The 18123-nt window shown below is 44.5% G+C and overlaps 1 protein-coding gene across 9 annotated transcripts; it reads left to right on the plus strand.

Moving 5' to 3' along the window:
• Positions 1 to 49: 49 nt before the first annotated feature.
• On the plus strand, positions 50 to 17760 carry pcm1 (pericentriolar material 1). 9 transcript variants are annotated; one of them, XM_062564691.1, is made up of 40 exons: positions 50 to 218; positions 1519 to 1629; positions 1896 to 2144; positions 2466 to 2792; positions 3638 to 3808; positions 4213 to 4332; positions 4483 to 4669; positions 4901 to 5010; positions 5362 to 5635; positions 5791 to 5941; positions 6127 to 6342; positions 6643 to 6809; positions 7175 to 7395; positions 7711 to 7853; positions 7947 to 8076; positions 8452 to 8622; positions 8719 to 8900; positions 9418 to 9645; positions 9747 to 10026; positions 10196 to 10341; positions 10441 to 10646; positions 10987 to 11164; positions 11258 to 11568; positions 11656 to 11817; positions 12022 to 12078; positions 12261 to 12433; positions 12898 to 13029; positions 13722 to 13860; positions 14146 to 14313; positions 14417 to 14514; positions 14728 to 14862; positions 14956 to 15159; positions 15292 to 15348; positions 15434 to 15569; positions 15966 to 16114; positions 16228 to 16291; positions 16479 to 16675; positions 16801 to 16893; positions 16989 to 17112; positions 17221 to 17760. In XM_062564691.1, exons 2-40 carry the CDS (start codon positions 1534 to 1536, stop codon positions 17244 to 17246), a joined length of 6378 nt encoding a protein of 2125 aa, XP_062420675.1. In that variant the 5' UTR covers positions 50 to 218; positions 1519 to 1533; the 3' UTR covers positions 17247 to 17760. The 9 variants fall into 9 exon arrangements, with proteins under 9 accessions (XP_062420675.1, XP_037326768.2, XP_037326761.2 ...); XM_037470871.2 differs by having other exon boundaries at positions 10271 to 10341; positions 15966 to 16126; XM_037470864.2 differs by having other exon boundaries at positions 15966 to 16126; positions 17221 to 17759.
• Positions 17761 to 18123: the final 363 nt, after the last annotated feature.

An 18123-nucleotide genomic window follows, 5' to 3' on the forward strand; every position in this document is an offset into this window, starting at 1 on the left:
CGAGCCGGCCTTATTAACCGACGTGTGCTGCCCCCCGCCGGATGGGAGTGTTTATGTCGGCCCGAGATCCCATCCGAGAGTTGCTGCGTCTTGGAGCATATAAAGACGTTATTAGTTATCAAATGGCTTTAACCCGAATCGGAGAACATTTCTGAAACCTCTCCTGCAGTGTATGAAGTACCTGGGATAGGGGACGATATTTCATTTCCACCTGCATGGTAATACCCACGTTCCCTATCTTTACATTCTAAGCTAACTTAGCAAGTGGAATTTTTAAATAACATGGAAGACGGAATTTGACGTGACGTTACGTTAAACCCGCTGCGTTCGTCGTTAGCAAATGTTTGTCACGATACTTTTCTAAACCGAGAGTAGCCTGATCACTGGATCGGGTCTCAGGCTGCAGGTTACATTTAATGTTGAGGTGCTTGTTTGCATAAACTTCAATCGTGACGTTTAAAGTTAGCACTGTGTTGAGCAGCTGTTTGCAAGCTAGGTATTGTTAGCATTAGCAAGCTAACATTACCTAGCCATGTTTTGGGGCAACTTTCGCTGCTCGTTAGCATGAGGCTTTGCTCATTTACACGAAAAGCGTTAAGAGTCGTGTTGTTATGTAAGTGAAATAATCTAAGCAGCGTCAAACGGCGGGTTAACGTTAGGTGTGTGGTGGTATTGCGTGTTGCCATGGCGATTGTAGGACCTAATCGGGTCGCATATGTTAAGCTAGTAAAGTTTCTACATTAAATAAGTTAACTAAGCTAGCTATACAACGTTACACATTTTTAACATATTTTTTTAAAGCCAACTACAAGAGCTACATTGGTGATCGCTGCCCGTTAAGCTAACAGTAGCGTGTGTTCCTCCGCGAAGCAGTGACTCGCTCATTGTTGTTCCCCGGGAATCCGAGCGGGCCACACGCACAAACGCACGCGCAAACCCCACCAACGGCTGCTAACGGCAACGGAGAGGTCGCAAAATAGCTCAGAAGCTAACGTTATTTCGTCAACGTTCAGATGTTTTCAATCTGTTCGTGATCGTGGGGCTCAGGGTAGTTCAAGTTAACGGCTGTTTGTAAGACATGACGCATTTTATGCTTTAATGTAATTGTGAGCTCTCGTCATTAACGTTATTATTTATAGACATGTAAGTATATAACGAGTGAGCAATACTTTATCGTTATAAGCTTATTTTAACTAAGCTAGCCAGCTAACTAGGGTTGGCTAAGTAACCCATTTCAGATCAGAACTCGCTTTTTCACACAGTTAATTACAGATACTATTCTGTATTGTTCTGTTTTTTTCTTCTCCGTTTTAGTTTAACTGTATTGTCAAGTGTAACGAGCTTGTTTCTCTGTGGTCCAGAGCCGGGATCAGTGTCTCCTCTTCTGTGAGTTCTAGCAAGCTGTTTCCTTGAATGTGATATGTCCTATTCGTGTACTTATTTGAATGTAGGCTCGAATAACTTGCATTGTTGTTCTGCATTGTGACTTGTGTGCATTGTTTGTGGGTTTTCCTCCAGCTGTAATTGGGAGACATGGCAACCGGAGGGACTCCTTTTGATGATGGCGCAGAAGATCTGCACAACTGGACCGTAACCAATGGCAGTCTGGAGGATAGACTCAACAATCTGGTAAGTGCTCGTCAGAACATTTTCTAGTAGAGGATGGACTAGTTGTTTCATCTACACGTCGTGCTACGTTCCAGTGGTTTCTCAATCTGTTTTTGTTATGCAGCCAGCAATCAGTAAGATTTTTAAATCAAACTCTAAAACACTGTATGCTATGTATCCTACCTTCTTGTTGATTTATGCCATCTCATATGTATCTTATATATATCTGACCTTTATTAAAGTAAACGTGTGTAATCATTTTTTCAAATGTATTTGCCACTGCTCAGGATTGGGGTGTTCAGCAGAAGAAAGCCAACCGATCTTCAGAGAAGAACAAGAAGAAGCTGTCAGCTTCGGTGGTGGAGAGCCGGCTGACTAATGATATTTCGCCAGAGTCCACCCCCGGGGCCGGTCGCAGGAGAGCGCGGACTCCTCATTCCTTTCCACACATCAAATACACTACCCAGATGTCTGTCCCAGACCAGGCCGAGCTGGACAAGCTGCGTCAAAGAATTAATTTCACAGACTTGGATGAGGTAAGGAGCTTCATTGTTTGTGTTCAGTGGGTCCATATGTTACTGTTAATTCACACATTTTTTGTTTTGACACAAGGACATACTTGTGTTGTAGATGATCTTTCAGCACAGGGCACTGAACTGATTTTATGTCTTGGTCCAGCATAAGCATGCATGGCAAACGCATAGAGGTCATTTAGGGCTCATTTCTGCTGATTATAGGTTACTAATGATTTCTGGGCTCAGATTTGTTCAACACCTACAGTGCACGATAATGTAAAAGGCAATACCCAGAGGCTTGACTGGGTATTTGTTTGACTCACGTCTTCCTTTCCTACACAGAGGAGCATCGGCAGCGACTCCCAGGGACGTGCCACTGCGGCCAACAACCAGCGGCAGTTGGCTGGGGAGAACAAAAAGCCCCACAACTTCCTACCTCTGCATGTGAACACTAACAAAAGCAAGGCGCCGCTCCCTCCCTCCTCATCTGCACCAGCGACACCCGCGATCACCAAGGAAACTAAGAAACAGAGCCCAGGACGCAGGGATTTGTTAACCCCTGTGGCGCCCGCAAAGGGAACTCCGAGGCCCGGGCGTGGCGGCGCTGAAAGAGGACCTTTAGGACACAGGGAATACGGCAGAAGAGAACAGAGGATAGACAGCAGCCAGGTAACATTTGTTTTTGTTGATGCCGTGGTTTTACTCTGCTCTTTCCTCTCGTCTCGCTGTCACTTTATACTTTGCAGTCTGAGGGCGTGGGATAAAGTGTGGGGAAAGTCCTGCGATTGCCACGGTTGTTGACGTTCTCCGGGCAGCATGAATATCTCCACACAATCTCGAGCTCTCTTCACCTTACACTGCTATGCTGATGTTCACGTTTCTGAGCCGCTAAACCAAGTGCCTGGTGATGGAGATGTGTGGCGTTTTAGTGAGAGCGGCTGTAATTGACGTTTGATGCTGTACCAGTGATTCAAATGATGCTCAAACCCTGGGACAATGTGGAAGGGATGGCTCGTAGCGATGAACTAACGAGGAATTCTTACCACTGGATTCTGCTGCTCTCCTTGACTAAAGGAAGCTCTGTAGTGAGTTTCAGAACATTGCTTTGTTGTCTTCTCCATATATATATATATATATATAATATAATCTTTTTAAAGTTTACATTTTTTTTTCAAGTTTAATTGTACTAATCCTGGTTAGAAAGATTTTATTTCACATTTACTTTGAATCCGTCCCCTTTTGAAGGTACCGTCTACTCCGTAAAACCAGAACTAGGCTGAAAATGAAGGAGAGCAAGTGCAGCTGAAATTTAGGGCAATTTATAAATATGCCACCACTGGTGCCCAGTGAGTTTTGTGCCCAACCCCCTCCTGGCCTTATTTAGCCATATCTGAAGCTGTAGCTGAGAACGCTTCCTAACCGCCCTTTACCTTTTTTCCCTTCGACTTGCTTTCATTTATACTCCTCTGAAACCCACACCAATACACCGCCCTCCTCTCTCTGCACGGTGTCAGGTGGTGAGTAAGCTGGTACAGATCCGCGAGTACATCAGCAAGGCCAGCTCCATGAGGGACGACCTGGTGGAGAAGAACGATGTGCCGGCCAACGTGGAGCGTCTCTCCCATCTCATTGACCACCTCAAGGAGCAGGAGCGGTCCTATTTACGCTTCCTGCAGCAAATGCTGGTTAGTTTGTCATTTAAAAAAAAAACCACTTTTAGTCATTTTCAGAGCTAGCTTTGTTCATTGTTTTTCTCATGCTGCCTGACCAAGGTATGTCTTTACAATAACAGTCTTTTGTTGGAAGCCTTTTTTTTTTTTTTTTTTAGCTAAAATGCGGTTGTTTTGTGTTTGAGGGTTGAATTTGATGGAAAAATCAAATTTCTACGCTATATACTAGTTTTTGCAAAGAAAACGTTGCAATTTCTAATGCACAGTTCTATTTACTGCATGTTTTAGTTGTTACCCAAATTCTAAGTGGCTTACTTTAACAATGACATGCAATTTCTGGACAAAAGATAGCTCCAAGATAGCACACTCTTTTCATTCTTTTAACTTCAATGATTGAGACGTAAGATTATCTCTAATAGACGCGGGAGGACGACGAGGATGATGTGAGGACCCTGGATTCTGCAGTGGGCTCCGGTTCACTGGCTGAGAGCACTTCTCTCAACGTGGAGGTCCGTTCTTCAGATGCCTCGACCGCAACGGTGTGTACTTTTCCCAAAATGGAAGCAGGTCTCTGTTGCATTACATTTAGCCATTACAATTAGTGGAAGGTAATTGTGTTTTGTCCTTAAATTCAGATGCAAAACTGAGACGTGCCGCACTGTTAAAGTTGTTTTCCGTCGATTCTGTAGGGCACCAGACCAGAAACGGTGCGAGCCGACCAGAAAGAAGAGCTGCAGAATCTGCGTAAGCAGCACGAGCTGCTGAAGAAGATGCTGGAGCAGCAGGAGCAGCTCCGAGCGCTGCAGGGTCGACAGGAAGCACTAATGGCCATGCAGGACAGTGCTGAGCAGACCCTTGCTGTGATTGAAGACACTGGTTAGATTTACACTGACCCAGACCCATATTTCTTTGCCCCCCCCCCTTTTCCTCCAGACTGTGAGAATGTGTCACTAGCAATTCAGTTGGAAACTTTGAATCATGCAAAGGCATGAACTAACTATATTTTGGCATATTTGTATATCACTATTCTAACACTTTTCGTGACTTGAAGTCAGTTTACAACAAATCCCATGTTGAATTTTTTTTGTTGCATTTTGTTGTCTTTAGTTGTCACAGAAACCACAGGCAGTGTTTCAGGCTTGAGCATCACCTCCGAACTGAATGATGAGTTGAATGATTTGATCCAGCGGTTTCACAACCAGCTGCATGATTCTCAGGTACAGTAGACTGCATTTGGGCTGCTATAGCCGACGTAAATAACAGCGATATTTCATTTAGAAAAGCTTAGTATACGGAACTGTCTTGTGGGAATAATTCATTTACAATATGTGTATATATATATATATATATATATATATATATATATATATATATATATATATATATATATATATATATATATATATATATATATATATATAGCCTCGCAATCTGTTATGATAGCAAATCCATACTTTAGTCTACTTCCCATTGCACATGCATGGTCAACTTGTAAAACTGTTATTTCATCAAGAACCATATTCTTCATCATTATTTTTTTCAATTGTTCTGTTACTTATGCCTTGTAGACTAAAGCGGTGCCAGACAACCGCCGCCAGGCAGAGAGCCTTTCCCTCTCTAGAGAAGTGAGCTGGTCTAGGGCTCCCCATGCTGTTGGTCCACCTCAACACAGGCCTCTCCTCCACTCTGCATCCGGGCCCCACACGGGTCTAGACACGGGGGCCACAGCTGCCAATGTCAAACTCACAAAGCTTCAGGAGCTCCAAGACAAGAAGCAAACCATGGACAAGATCCTGCGGGAGCTGCATTGCCTCAGAGACCAGACCCTTAACAACAACTCGTGTAAGAGTATTTCCATGATTTTCAGCTGTGTACATTATTCACAGCTTTACCTGTATTACAATGTAAGCGTATTTCCAAAGCCTTTTTTGCAATAATTCTGTGACTTATTCCCCCGCTATAAAAATGTAGATGAACTGTATGTGGATTCCCCTCAGGTCGTGGCTTGTCAACACGTTGCAGTGTGAGTACGGGAGATTCTTCAGAATGCCCATCTGCTCTCTGCTCTAATGGGGCATCAGCTTCCACTCCCTTTCATCCTTCACGCACTCAACACCAGAACAGCTCCAATTCCACGGACAAGCTCAGGTACGCATCCAAACCCGAGAATAGGCAGGTCAGATGTCCGCAACAGGGCCAAGAGACTCCGCCCCATCCTTTTTGTTAGAGGTGCTTGTTTGTAGGCTTCTCTGCGTGTCACATAACCGCTTTAACTATTTAGCCTCGTATACATTTGACATTTAATTCACACGCTCTGTTTTTGCGCCCTATAGAAAGCTGAAAGAGGTCCACAAGCGTTTGAATGAGCTACGGGAATTGGTTCAGTACTACGAGCAAACCTCTGATATGATGGTGGATGCGGTCAATGAGAATGTCAAAGAGGAGGATGACGAGGAAGAGGATGAGGAAGATGAGACCGAGGACGGTTCGATGTTTGAGGCCATGTTTGACTCAGAGCAGGAGAACCGCCAGCCTGTAACCAACATCAGGTGTGTCTGTTAAAACATCCACGTTCCCGTGTACTGTTAGTTGTTCATTCAACCCATGTTATGTGACAAATACGTTCTGTGTGGAAAATACACTCTTTATCTTTTTGTAAAACAGTTGTAATAATTGAAAATGATTGTCAGCTGTGTACATTATTCACAGCTTTACGTGTATTACAATTGTTAAATTATACTTTAACCGCCAATGGGAGGATAAGCAGTTGTTGGTCTCAAGGCGACGTATTAGAGCAGTACTCAAATACTTAATAGAATATGTATTTATAACTGCAATATTGTCTTCAGAAACCCACATTGCAGTGGTAACTGGACCGATTTGAACAGCCTAACCAACAGGCACAGTGTGAGGAGCAGTGCCACCAACAACCGCGATGGGAGACTCAACACGCAGTGTGAAATCAACAACCGGTCTGCAGCCAACGTCCGCAGCCTCAACATCCCCTCGGCCATAGGTACGCTCGCGCACATGTTACAGAGGATGGGAATCCTCCTTCTGTATTCATTGTAATGTCGGTACTGAAAGGTATGAAGCTGGCATACAGATTTGATGGCATAAATAAAATACAATTATTTCATAGAATATATGCAAGATATGTTGTATCACTATAGAATAGGTGATAGAAAAAACTGCATGGATTTTGGACCCTTAAAAAACCCTTACAAATCAAGATATTCACATATTTGTGGCTTTTTTGTGGTTGCAGGAGTTTGTTATTAAAGCTCTCTGTTACAGCCGGGTTTAAGGAGGGAAAGAAACGCACTTTCAAATGATTTTTAAATACTCACTCCATTTGATCGAATACTTGCTCTCGTTTAGAGTGCCAGTACAACAGGGACACGTCCTTTAGTCAGGTGAAGGATGAAGACGGCCTGGACAACGAGGAAGGGGCACAGGCCGTGACTGCAGACAGTGACGTATCTGGATCCAGCCGAAGGAGCAGTCTGGGAAACGACAACGGCGGCTTTGCCCAGAAGGTTCACCGGCAAACAGCGAAGCAGAAACTCCGGCAGCTCCAGGAGCTGGTGGCCATGGTCCAGGTGAGGCAGGCGACGGTACAATGTCAAGGATTCCGTAAGAAGAAAGTATCCGTGTGGGAGAATTGTTAGAATGGCCTCCCTTTGCATTTGGGCTGCCGAATTATACTTTAGCGTTTGATATGCCCCCCGAGTTTAGCAAATGTTTTTCTCTCCTACATTTAACAGGACCTCAAATGGTAGGCTAGTTCTTTTGTATCTTTTTTTACTTAAACTACCTTTTTAATTTAACTCCTGAACCACTACCACTAAAATGTGAGGTCTCCGTCATCTTAAACTGAGCACAGTGTAAATTGTGCTCTTCCCTCCTGTACCCAGAGTGACGACACTGATGGCACGACAGCCAATGAGGACGAAGCTCTACACCAACAGCCAAATAATACCAGAGCTCCCGTGCTGGGAGCTTTGGGGGCCGACTCCAAACAGAATCCCAGAGAACTCGCACTCTCCAGCAAAACCAGGTAGAGTACAACGTCTGAAAACGTCTGTGTTGCCAATGTTTACTCAAATCTGGAGTAATAAATATTTTGCATCCAAAACTATTCTGGACCCAGGGAGAAGTTGTATGAGGAGAAGCTGCGTCAGCAGAAGCAGGAGCTCATGCAGCTCCACGAGGAGCGTCAGAGGCTCATTGACATCCAAGGAAAGATTCAGGATCTGCAGTGGGCTTGCCCTGACCTCCAGGTATTTTACACACACACACACACACACACACACACACACACACACACACACACACACACACGCGTATTCACTCAGGTTTTGCTATGAAGTGGAATCAGTAGGTGGACTTGAAATCCGATTTTGGAAAAGCAAAAATCCGTCCTCCACAGATTAAAATTATACCAACACCTTTCAGTAAATGACACCACAAACTACAACCTCCACAAGGACATTCAAGTTGAATCCTTTCATTAAAGGTTAAAAGAAAAACTAGAATCTAAGAGTTCATTATTTGGCTGTTGTATTGGATTATGTTGAACTCAGTAATTATTTGGCACCTTGTAACTAGTTACATATTTAGTTTTTCACGTTTGTTTTTTCCACTTTCTCTTTTAGTCATCTGTGTCCAGCACAGTGAGTCAGCAGAGCTTGCTGAGAAAGGTTCCAGTTGCGGTTTCCACTCCGGCTCCTGTCCTGGCTTCCTCATCCTCTGGACCCCAAATGAACTCTGCCGGGTTGAACCTCACTGCTCCGGAAGCCGCTTCTCCTTCAGCCGCTGACAACGAGGTACCGGACTCCACCCTGTACACAAAAAACACCCATGGCTCCAACCATCGAGAGCCGCGCACATTACAGTTAACTGTTCGCCTCTGGTCCCGTCAGCAGCTGTGGTCGGAGATGCGTCGCCACCAGATCTTGCGGGAAGAACTGCGTCAGCGCAGAAAGCACCTCGAGTCCCTGATGGCTGAACACCAGAGGCGTAGTGGTCTCGGTGACTCTCCGAGGCGGGCTGATGACCCAGAAGGGCTTGCTACACCCTCAAAGTCCGTCAGTAGGGATGAAAGGTAAGACGCATGCTGCTCTCAGGGTCTGGGAACTGTCACCAAGTCGAAGATAGCTTAGCTATCTTTAAAGATGTCACGATTCTCCAGATCCGCAGTTTACTTTGACTTTTGATTGTGAGGTCAGGTTTCCATTTGATTGTCAGCACTGACCGCTGTGCCATTTGCAAAGATCAGATCATTGGTTTTCATGCCCCTGCCACGGCGTCTCGGAAAGTGCTAATGCAGGGCAGGCCACCGACGGCTACAATGTTCTCTTTGAGGTGACCATTTATTTTCTTCGGATACGCTTAAGTAGGCAAGGGAAGGAGATACAGGGAGCATTGCCGATCCTGCTTTGAAAGGGGAAGCTTATTTTGATGTATTTTCTCAATCGATTAATAGAAATTGTGACGTACCTAATCAAAAACCTGATTCAGTGAAAAATGAGATCTGTGCAGCTGGACAGCAGAACAACAGGTTGTGATTACTCACTACTTATTTCATAGACAACTCAGCATATACCATTTTGTGTCTTTAGGACAATGGCAACCTGGGGTTCCCCTCCCTGCCACCTTGATGATGAAGATGACGACGAAGATGACGATGATGATGATGATGATGATGAATATCAATCTGAGATGGGTGCAGAGGAGGAAGAGGAGCACGATGAATGTGTAGAAAGCAGCTCTGATGACGACATCCACATCTACCCCTCCAACAGGAACCAGTGCTCCTACAGTAACCGGAAGAATCAAGGAAGGTCTGAGTAAGTGGAAGCCAAATTCATTCTATTGCGCTGCTCTTTGTATTCTTTTTTTTTTTTGTTTAATTTTAAATGACGTTCACACTTCATTCTTTTGTTTTTAGCAACCTGAAGCCTCCACCAGCCTTTGCAGGTGAAGGCAGCAGGGATCCACCTCTCCATAACAAAACTCCGGCCAAGCAGAAGCAGCAACACCAGTCTTTTGGTTTGGACCAGACCGGGACGAGCCAGCACGGAGCGACGCGCCGACAAGAGAACCTGCGCTGGGCCTCCGAGCTGTCCTTCGCCGAGGGCTCCTCTCAGTGGCCGGAACAGTTGAGCCAGCTGCAGAAACAGCTGGACTTCAGCACCGGCATGTGTCAGACACTCCTGCAGGACCAGCAGGTTTGTTGCGTGCACAGACATTATTAACGGACACAAGCTTGCACTGCATCGGTTTCATTAATTACGGTCACTCAAAGCATTCGATCCAATCTTTGTTGATTTGTCTTTTTTTTAACATGCTGAAACCATGGTTCAAACAAACAAAACATTCTCTCGACTCCTTCCACAGACACTCTCCTACATGTTGCAAACCCTGCTGACCGGTCAGTACAGTGCGTTACCCAACAACCTGTCATCACCACAGGTCCACCTGGTCATGCACCAGCTCAACCAGTGTTACACCCAGCTGGCTTGGCAGCAAAACAACGTACAAAGGTGAACAAAAAAAAAAAAAAAAAAGTATACAACTGTGCCCCCTCTTGATTTCTATCAAATAGTTCAGTTTTCCAAAAATCTGTTGTGCTTTTCCTTCAGAATCAAGCAGGTGCTCAATGACCTCCTTCGCCAGCAGCAGCAGGCTTCCTGTTCAGCGGCTGCTTGGCAGACACAGAAGCACGGCTCGTCCCAGGAATCCGGATCCGGCACCTCAGCCTCCCCTGGTGCTTTCCTCCCCTTCTCTTCTACCCTGCATCCCTCAACCAACAACATGTCAACTGCTGCCTTACCCCAATTCCCTCCTGGTACGAAATGGGTATTTATTATCTCCAGAGTTTTAAATTATTTTTTCTCCCACTTGATCAACGTAAGATTATGTGCTTAAAAAACATCTATTAATCAATAAAACTTAAACAGGTTATTGCATTATGTTATAAATCTTAAGGTTTTCAACAAATCGAATTGATACATCTTAAAACTGTGTTCTCGTTACTGGTAGGGTGTAACCTTTTTATAGTTGTTTTTATTATACAGAAAATTTCAATTTCAAGTGACTCATTTGTGCGGACATGAAAGGCCAAAGGTCCCGCTGTCATGATTTCATTGATTGATTGATTGATTGATTTTCATTTTCTCTCTCCGCAGGCTTTAATTTATATCCACTCTTCCCTGCTGCCATGGGCGAGTTCCCTCCGGGTGCAGCAAGTCAAGCAACCCCCGACCACCCGAAGCAGTTGGACCCCAACACCTCAATTAAAACCGAGTACATGAGTTTCCCTCCTCCACTGCAACGCTCTCCACTTAACACCACCTCAGACAGAGGGTACGTCCATCATCTTTGCCTGGCAGGACGTTTTCACATTCATTCGTGCAGACGTTATTGTTTATGTATTTATTCTTCACCTGACCCCTATAGGCCATCTGACTGGCCTAAAACCTCGTATACCAACAACTCCGTCCAGCATGTCCGTTCCAAAACGGAGCCCCAGGAGCCTCCCTCCTCCTCCTCCACTTACGCCAGCCGCCACCCCAGACCTCAAGAATTTGACAGGGCATCGCAGGACAGCTACAGCAGCATGCCCGACCCCGCTGATCCCGCCACCATCACAAAGACCTTCAAGGCCGGCCGCAAGGCCTCCGCACAAGCCAACCTGGCCTCGCGCAGCAAGGCGCCCACTTCCAAGAGCCGGCGCCGGAGGAGCAAAGGCCACAACAAGAACAGCGAAGGTACGCTCAAAATGGAGCTTAAACCTTCTGTTTAACTTGCTGTGAGCAAATTAGCACGGGCTTAGTGTTTAATGTATTTTCCTACAGGCCATGAGAGTGACAGCGTTAGCAGCACTGCAGACTTTGTCCTGAAGAGGGCAGCCGTGTCCCATCAGAAGGACCAGAACAAGAGTCTGTTGGACAAGCTGACTCGAGAGAAGCTTGACAGCAAAGCGAAGCTTGGAAACAAACGGAACGACATCTCTTCTGGTGCGGGTCGAGCTGGTTACCCACCTCACTTCTTCTTTGTCTGTGTTTTTTGGGGTTTGCTTTATTCACAATTTTTATCTACATCAAACTTATTTTTTTTCTTTCTTTTCTCCGTACATCTTTTTCTTTACTATTCTTTTTTTTTTTCTTCTCACATTTGTTGGTTGTCTTAATTTACTATGTGTCACTTTAATTTACTCACAGCATATGCTTGGAGAACACCCTTCCTCTCTAACAGAATTGCATGCACAGAAGCACCAGGTAAACTCACAATGCGATCCAAAGCATCATGTGGCTATTATTTTGTTACATCATTCCATGACGTTTCTTTGGCTTAACCTGAACCATAGGTTCTGAGTTTGAGAACAGACTTTTATCACTAATCAATGACGTTATGCAAGTATTCCGCTCAAATCTCACGCTAGCCTGTCTTGAACCTGTAGATGCGAGCAGCGACTTCTCCCTGTTCGAGGCACTGAGGGAGACCATCTACTCTGAGGTGGCTACTTTGATATCCCAGAATGAGTCCCGCCCCCACTTTCTAATCGAGCTCTTCCACGAGCTGCAATTGCTCAACACGGACTACCTGCGGCAAAGGGCACTTTATTCCCTGCAGGTATGTATGGACACGTGTAGCTGCTGTTTGTGCCATGCACAGGTCCTCTGTCGGGCTTAAGATGTTCAAGCGGGGGGGGAACATGGGGAGAGTTCTTTGTCTCTGCTCGAGATCAGGATATTTGTTTGGCGGATTATCGGATCATGTGACCGGTTGCTATTTTCAGATATAATTAGTTCTGTCTTGACCATTTCTAACCTTTTTGAGACATGACATTTAAGCTGGTTTGGACCAGTGTTTCTCCAGGAGACCTGCAGGAAACATTAGGAGGAGGAAAGAAAACATGTTGACATTTCAGCCGTGAGGTGGAGCCTATGGGCCTAGTTTTGTACTCTCAGTTAGCGTCTATTGGGGTGTTGGCCTTAAAGTGAGGCGCAGTCAGGCACACTGATGCATCATTAATTCGAGGCAGCAGAAAGCAATGGAATGGTCAATGAATCCAAATCCCCCTGTGTTTCTTCCAGGATATTGTGACCGGACACCTGACAGAGAAGAGTGCAGCTGAGGACCAGTTGCCCCCCCTCGGCCCTGTGGTGTGGGCTGCTGGCTCTCAGTCTGAGCTCACTCCCAGCGAGAGTTTGGCAACCAGCGATGCAGTAAGAGACACAGTTTTACTCCCCTTCTAATCTTTGATCTCTTCTCTTCATTGGTGTCCCTCCATAGTGAGGTGTCTGCCAGTACTGAAGTATTTCTCGAAATCTTTGTCAAACCTCCCCCTACTCTTCTTTTAAATCTCTTTCACTTGCTTCCTCTCCTTCATTTCAATACATCTTTCATTAGTGTCTCTTTCAGCCGTGTCTCCTTTCATCCTTCCCCGCCTTGTCTGCTTTCAACCTTCCATGTCAGTCTTTCTTCTCTGGCTTTAATTTCCCCTCCAACCATCTTCATTGTCTTTGAATTTAACTTTACAGCAAGACTTCAGAAACCGGTCGGTTAAAAGAAAAGAATGACCATCATCTGTCCTCGTCTCTTTTGCCAGATCAGACATGTGTTCTTTGTTCTGAGCCAAGGTCCCCAGAGTTCCACTAATTGAATGCCAGGTTTTTTTTCTGTCTAAATAATGCCTTTGTTCAAGAATGATGGATGAAATGTATAATTCTCCACAAAAGGAGAATGTTGAAACAAGCAACTATTGCTTCTGATACTAAATGTTCTTGGTGGATGTTGGGATGATTTTAAAGTGGATCTTTGAGGGGAATTATCACTAGTTCAATCAGGGGGGGAAAAACCATGAAAAGTCATGTTTGCACAGACGGTGCCTGGTAACAGGATCTTTTCCATTTTTCAGGAAGTCGTGGAGAAAAACCTGAGGCTCACACAGGGCACGATGATGATGATGAAGAAGAGGGATGATGCAGAATCTGTGGGAAACGACAGCACTATGTCAACCTCCTCCAACCTGGAGCCGTTTGCAAACGATGACCTGGGTATAGTTACTGTGTGCATGGAGAAACTATTTGGGACTGAAGCTTGTTAAACTGTATATCTGAAACAGTTTTCACATCAGCTGAAGTGCTTTGCTTCTTACCTTTTATTGAAAGCTAATACTACACTACACGGTCCAACTAAAGACTACTAGCAGGCCTACTTAGTGTGGACCTGTAGTGTGAACTTGCTTATGAAGTCATCAGCATCCATTACACTTCTATCTTTGTCGATTTTTGATCTTTCCTCTTTCTTTTTCTGTTCTTCTTTCTTTGCTGCTCTGTTAGGCAACACGGTGATTCATTTAGACAAGGCTCTGGTCAGGATTAGGGAGTATGAGCGCATGAAGCTTAAAGCCGAGTTTAACCCCTGCAACGCCGGCTCTGCAGCTGCAGGTGGCTCTGAGGTTTCTTTTGCTGAACGTCCTTCCGCTAACCCCGCTGACCCAGTGCAAGGTACCCAATCCCATACGCTCGCCTGGGTGCACCACGTGGCTGCAGTACATTTGTTTTTCTTGACGCTGTGTGAATACAACGATTCGTGTCTGTCTGCGTGCAGGAGGTGCCGCTGGTGATGTGCACTGTCCTCAGATTGACACCCAGCAGTTGGACCGCCAGATTAAAGCCATAATGACAGAAGTCATTCCCTTCCTGAAGGTAGGAAGCACGCAGCGAGCTGCAAAAAAAGGATTAGAAATTAAAATGTATGGATATTGATCTATTTAATGCCAAATTGGGCTTTTTGTTCATTCGTCACTGAAGAATTTAAGGCTCTAAAACCGTATGCCATCGGCCCCGGCTGCACCACTGTGAGTGAGAACAGTTGTTTGAGGTAAATCTCTCTGTAATGTTGACGGCTTCTTCCATTAGGAGAACATGGATGAGGTGTGCTCCCTCCAGCTGTTGACGTCTGTGCGGCGCATGGTGCTCGCTCTCACCCAACAGAACGACGAAAGCAAGGAGTTTGTGCGCTTTTTCCACCGCCAGTTGGGAGGCATACTGCAGGTATCGGCACCAGCTTGTTCCAGTGAGCCAAGTTGAATTATTGGAAATGAAGAACAGGCGCTCTGATGTGTTCTCTCTCCCCTCTTGCTGCAGGACTCTCTTTCTAAATTCGTGGGCCGTACTCTAAAGGACTGCGGGGAGGACCTTCTGGTGGAGATCTCTGAGATCCTCTTCAATGAACTCGCCTTCTTCAGGCTCATGCAGGATTTGGACAACACAAACAGCATTGCCTTGGCAGCCAAACACAAAAATAAGAAGAAGCCTGAGCAACCCAGTAGCTCGACACGCTGCCCGAAGGTACGTTTAATTAAAAAAAAAAAAAAATCTATGCACATGTTTTTGTATTTTGGGTAATATGAATTAACACTGGCACAAAAGTTTGTTTCAAGACTACTTCAACCCTTTGCGTTAATTAATTCCCCAAATTAGGAAGATACAGGAGTGGGTGGTGATAAATCCACTCCAGCCTACACAGATGAAGACAAGGTCAGTCGAACACTGATAATGAAATTGTCAATACCCCTTTGATCACAAGCAATCAGTCACAATAATGTGCCTCTTCGTCTTCCAGGACCAAGATGAAGCTGAGCAGGAAGTTACCCTCCAGGAGCAATCCGACATGAAGAACAGCAGGAGCAGTGAGGCTTCGGAGGTGGAGGAGGAAGAAGAGCCTGAAGAAGATGGACGGGGAATCCCTCTGTCAATCAGTGAGTTAAAATATTTACAGGGGTCCCTCGGCATCATTTAGAAAGAATCATCACGCAAAAGAAATGCAAAATATATATATTTTTGCATTGCATTGAGCATTTCTCCTGTGTATATGTCAGGACAACATTGCAATTAGTATGGGCCGAAACTGCCTGAAAAACTACTTTAATTTTAAATGCCATGATAAAATTTGGACTTTTGGTTATGTGGTAATCCATCACTGTCAATGAGAAGTTAGCAATGAGGTTTTTCTTCCTTTCTTTTTGCTTCTGGATGTAATATTAGTAATTGTCAACAAGTCATGCTAAAAGCTTTAGTTTTTCTGCCTGAATGCAATTTCAAATGTATAATGTAGCACCGGTACATGTCATTCTTGTGTGTTTTCCTTCTCTCAGGTCTGTCTAAAGCGGAGACTCAGGCCCTGACAAACTACGGCAGTGGAGAAGATGAGAATGATGACGACGATGAGGAGGAGGAGGAAATGGAGTTTGAAGCTGGACCTGTTGATGTCCAAACATCCTTGCAGCAGGTTTCCGATCGACAGGTGGAGCAGGAGGTCGGCGTCGTTGTCTCGCAGAGATTTTATCTTGATGAACAACGATGGTTAGCATTTGTCAAGACACCGTTCCTAGTTTGACGCAATGTTTCGTGCTTCAGGAGACGACACGCAGCGACACCCAGGACACCGAAGGTGAAGAGAGGAGCTCGGATCATGACGGTGGTGAGGCTTTCCGATATTTCTAATGTGAATTTCCTTTTAAACAAGACCATCCTAAACAGGCTTATGTCTTATAGAAATATTAGAAAGAAAAGAGAATAGAAAAATTGTTTTAATTTGCCCATAAAATTTGTCATATTTTATTGTAGGTGTATTTATTCTTTTTTTTTTTTTTTTTTTTTTTTTTTAGAATCCCACCTGCACGTTGTGAGTGTGTGCTCCACAGCAGAAGACCCCGACGTGACCCAGTGCCAGAGTCCGGAAGAGGACGGACCCGTCGGGGCGGGTGCTGCCTCAGACAGAAGCTCCCGTGACCAGGATGTCCTCAGGGAGTCGAACACCACGAGCAGCCCTGACACAGACTCACCCGTCATGATCAACGTAGATGTAAGTTCAAGGCTGAAGATGCTCGAGATGTTTATTCGATCATCAGACGGGAGGAAAGCAGTATTGCTCCATTGGATCAAACTACAAACGTTTTTTGACTGATTCTATCAATATTACTGATGCAGGAGATGGGCTCCGGTAACACCAGCCAGAAATCGGATGAGGAAGACTTTGTGAAGGTGGAGGATTTGCCATTGCAGCTTACAGTCATGTGTGAGGTGTGTAACAGCTACCAATTAAAACACTTGCAACAGTCTTTGTGTAAAGGTTTGTAAAATATTTGACTTGGCGACATCCTCTGTTTTAACATCAGGAGGAACTACAGATGAGAATAGTGGAGGAGCAGCAGAATAACAACCTGTCTGTAGAGATCCTCAATGGAAACACTGGATCGCTGACTGGGCTGGTGGGGAATGCAGAGGACCTGAAGGAACCAGGTATGGTTTGTTATCAATTATCCAGCAATATAGCAATCATTTGCCTGCACACTAACTACTATTCCATCCCGTTTTTAGAGTAATTTGTTTTTTCCTTTTGTTTTTCAGACACTGTTGGTGCCCAGAATGTATAAAGATTTTTTTTTACCAATGTCTGAACATGTACTGTTTATAGCAACACTATAACTGCACCCTCAATCTGCTCTGGATGTATGGTTGTTGATTCTTTATCTGCTAGTTTAAAGGAGCAAAGGCTCTCATTGGTCACAAGTTAGCTGTGACTCGATACAATTAAACACTGACACATAATCAACATTTGTTTTATTCCTGATTGTTTAATGTGATAAATGAGTCATCTGTGGAAGGTTTGTCTTCATGCTGCTGATAGACGGTTAAGCCGCATCAGCCCCGCCTTAGTCTCCTTGGTTCTGGGATCGGTTAAACACGAGTTGTGATTTTAGTCTTTGTGTTGGCCTTATTGTTATGCAGCTCATTCATACTGCACTTGATTGCTAAGTATGAGACTTTGGCTAATGTTTTCTTTAGTCAAAGTAGCTCAAAGTTGATAGTTATCCCCAAACACCTATTTCTACACTACTTGGTTAAGTTTCCATTCTCATGTAATTTAAAATGACTCCGTAATAACTTTTAAATAATAAAATGCTTAAACTTCATGGTTTTATAGTGTCTTCATGTGGGGGGGAAAAAGTTGTCATGGCTTACAGTATGAGTTCGTATGGCAGTGGGGAAGAAAAAAAAAGTACATTTCATAAGATAGTAGTTGAAGGACCAAATCCTAAACTTTAGTAAAGTAAATCTAAAAGGTTACACTGGCAAGTGATTATGTCTTAGTCAAAGTATGACGTTTAATTCTAAGGTGGTTTGTACAATCTACTAAATTGTGTGAAAGTCAAAACACAATTGGTCGTGTGGGGGAACCTGAAAGTGCTTAACTTTTAACATGCCACCTAGATGAAATAACGCTAAACACATGAAGGCATAACATTGTCT

This window comes from Pungitius pungitius, chromosome 9 (genome assembly GCF_949316345.1).
Source record: "Pungitius pungitius chromosome 9, fPunPun2.1, whole genome shotgun sequence".
NCBI classification, from domain to species: domain Eukaryota; kingdom Metazoa; phylum Chordata; class Actinopteri; order Perciformes; family Gasterosteidae; genus Pungitius; species Pungitius pungitius.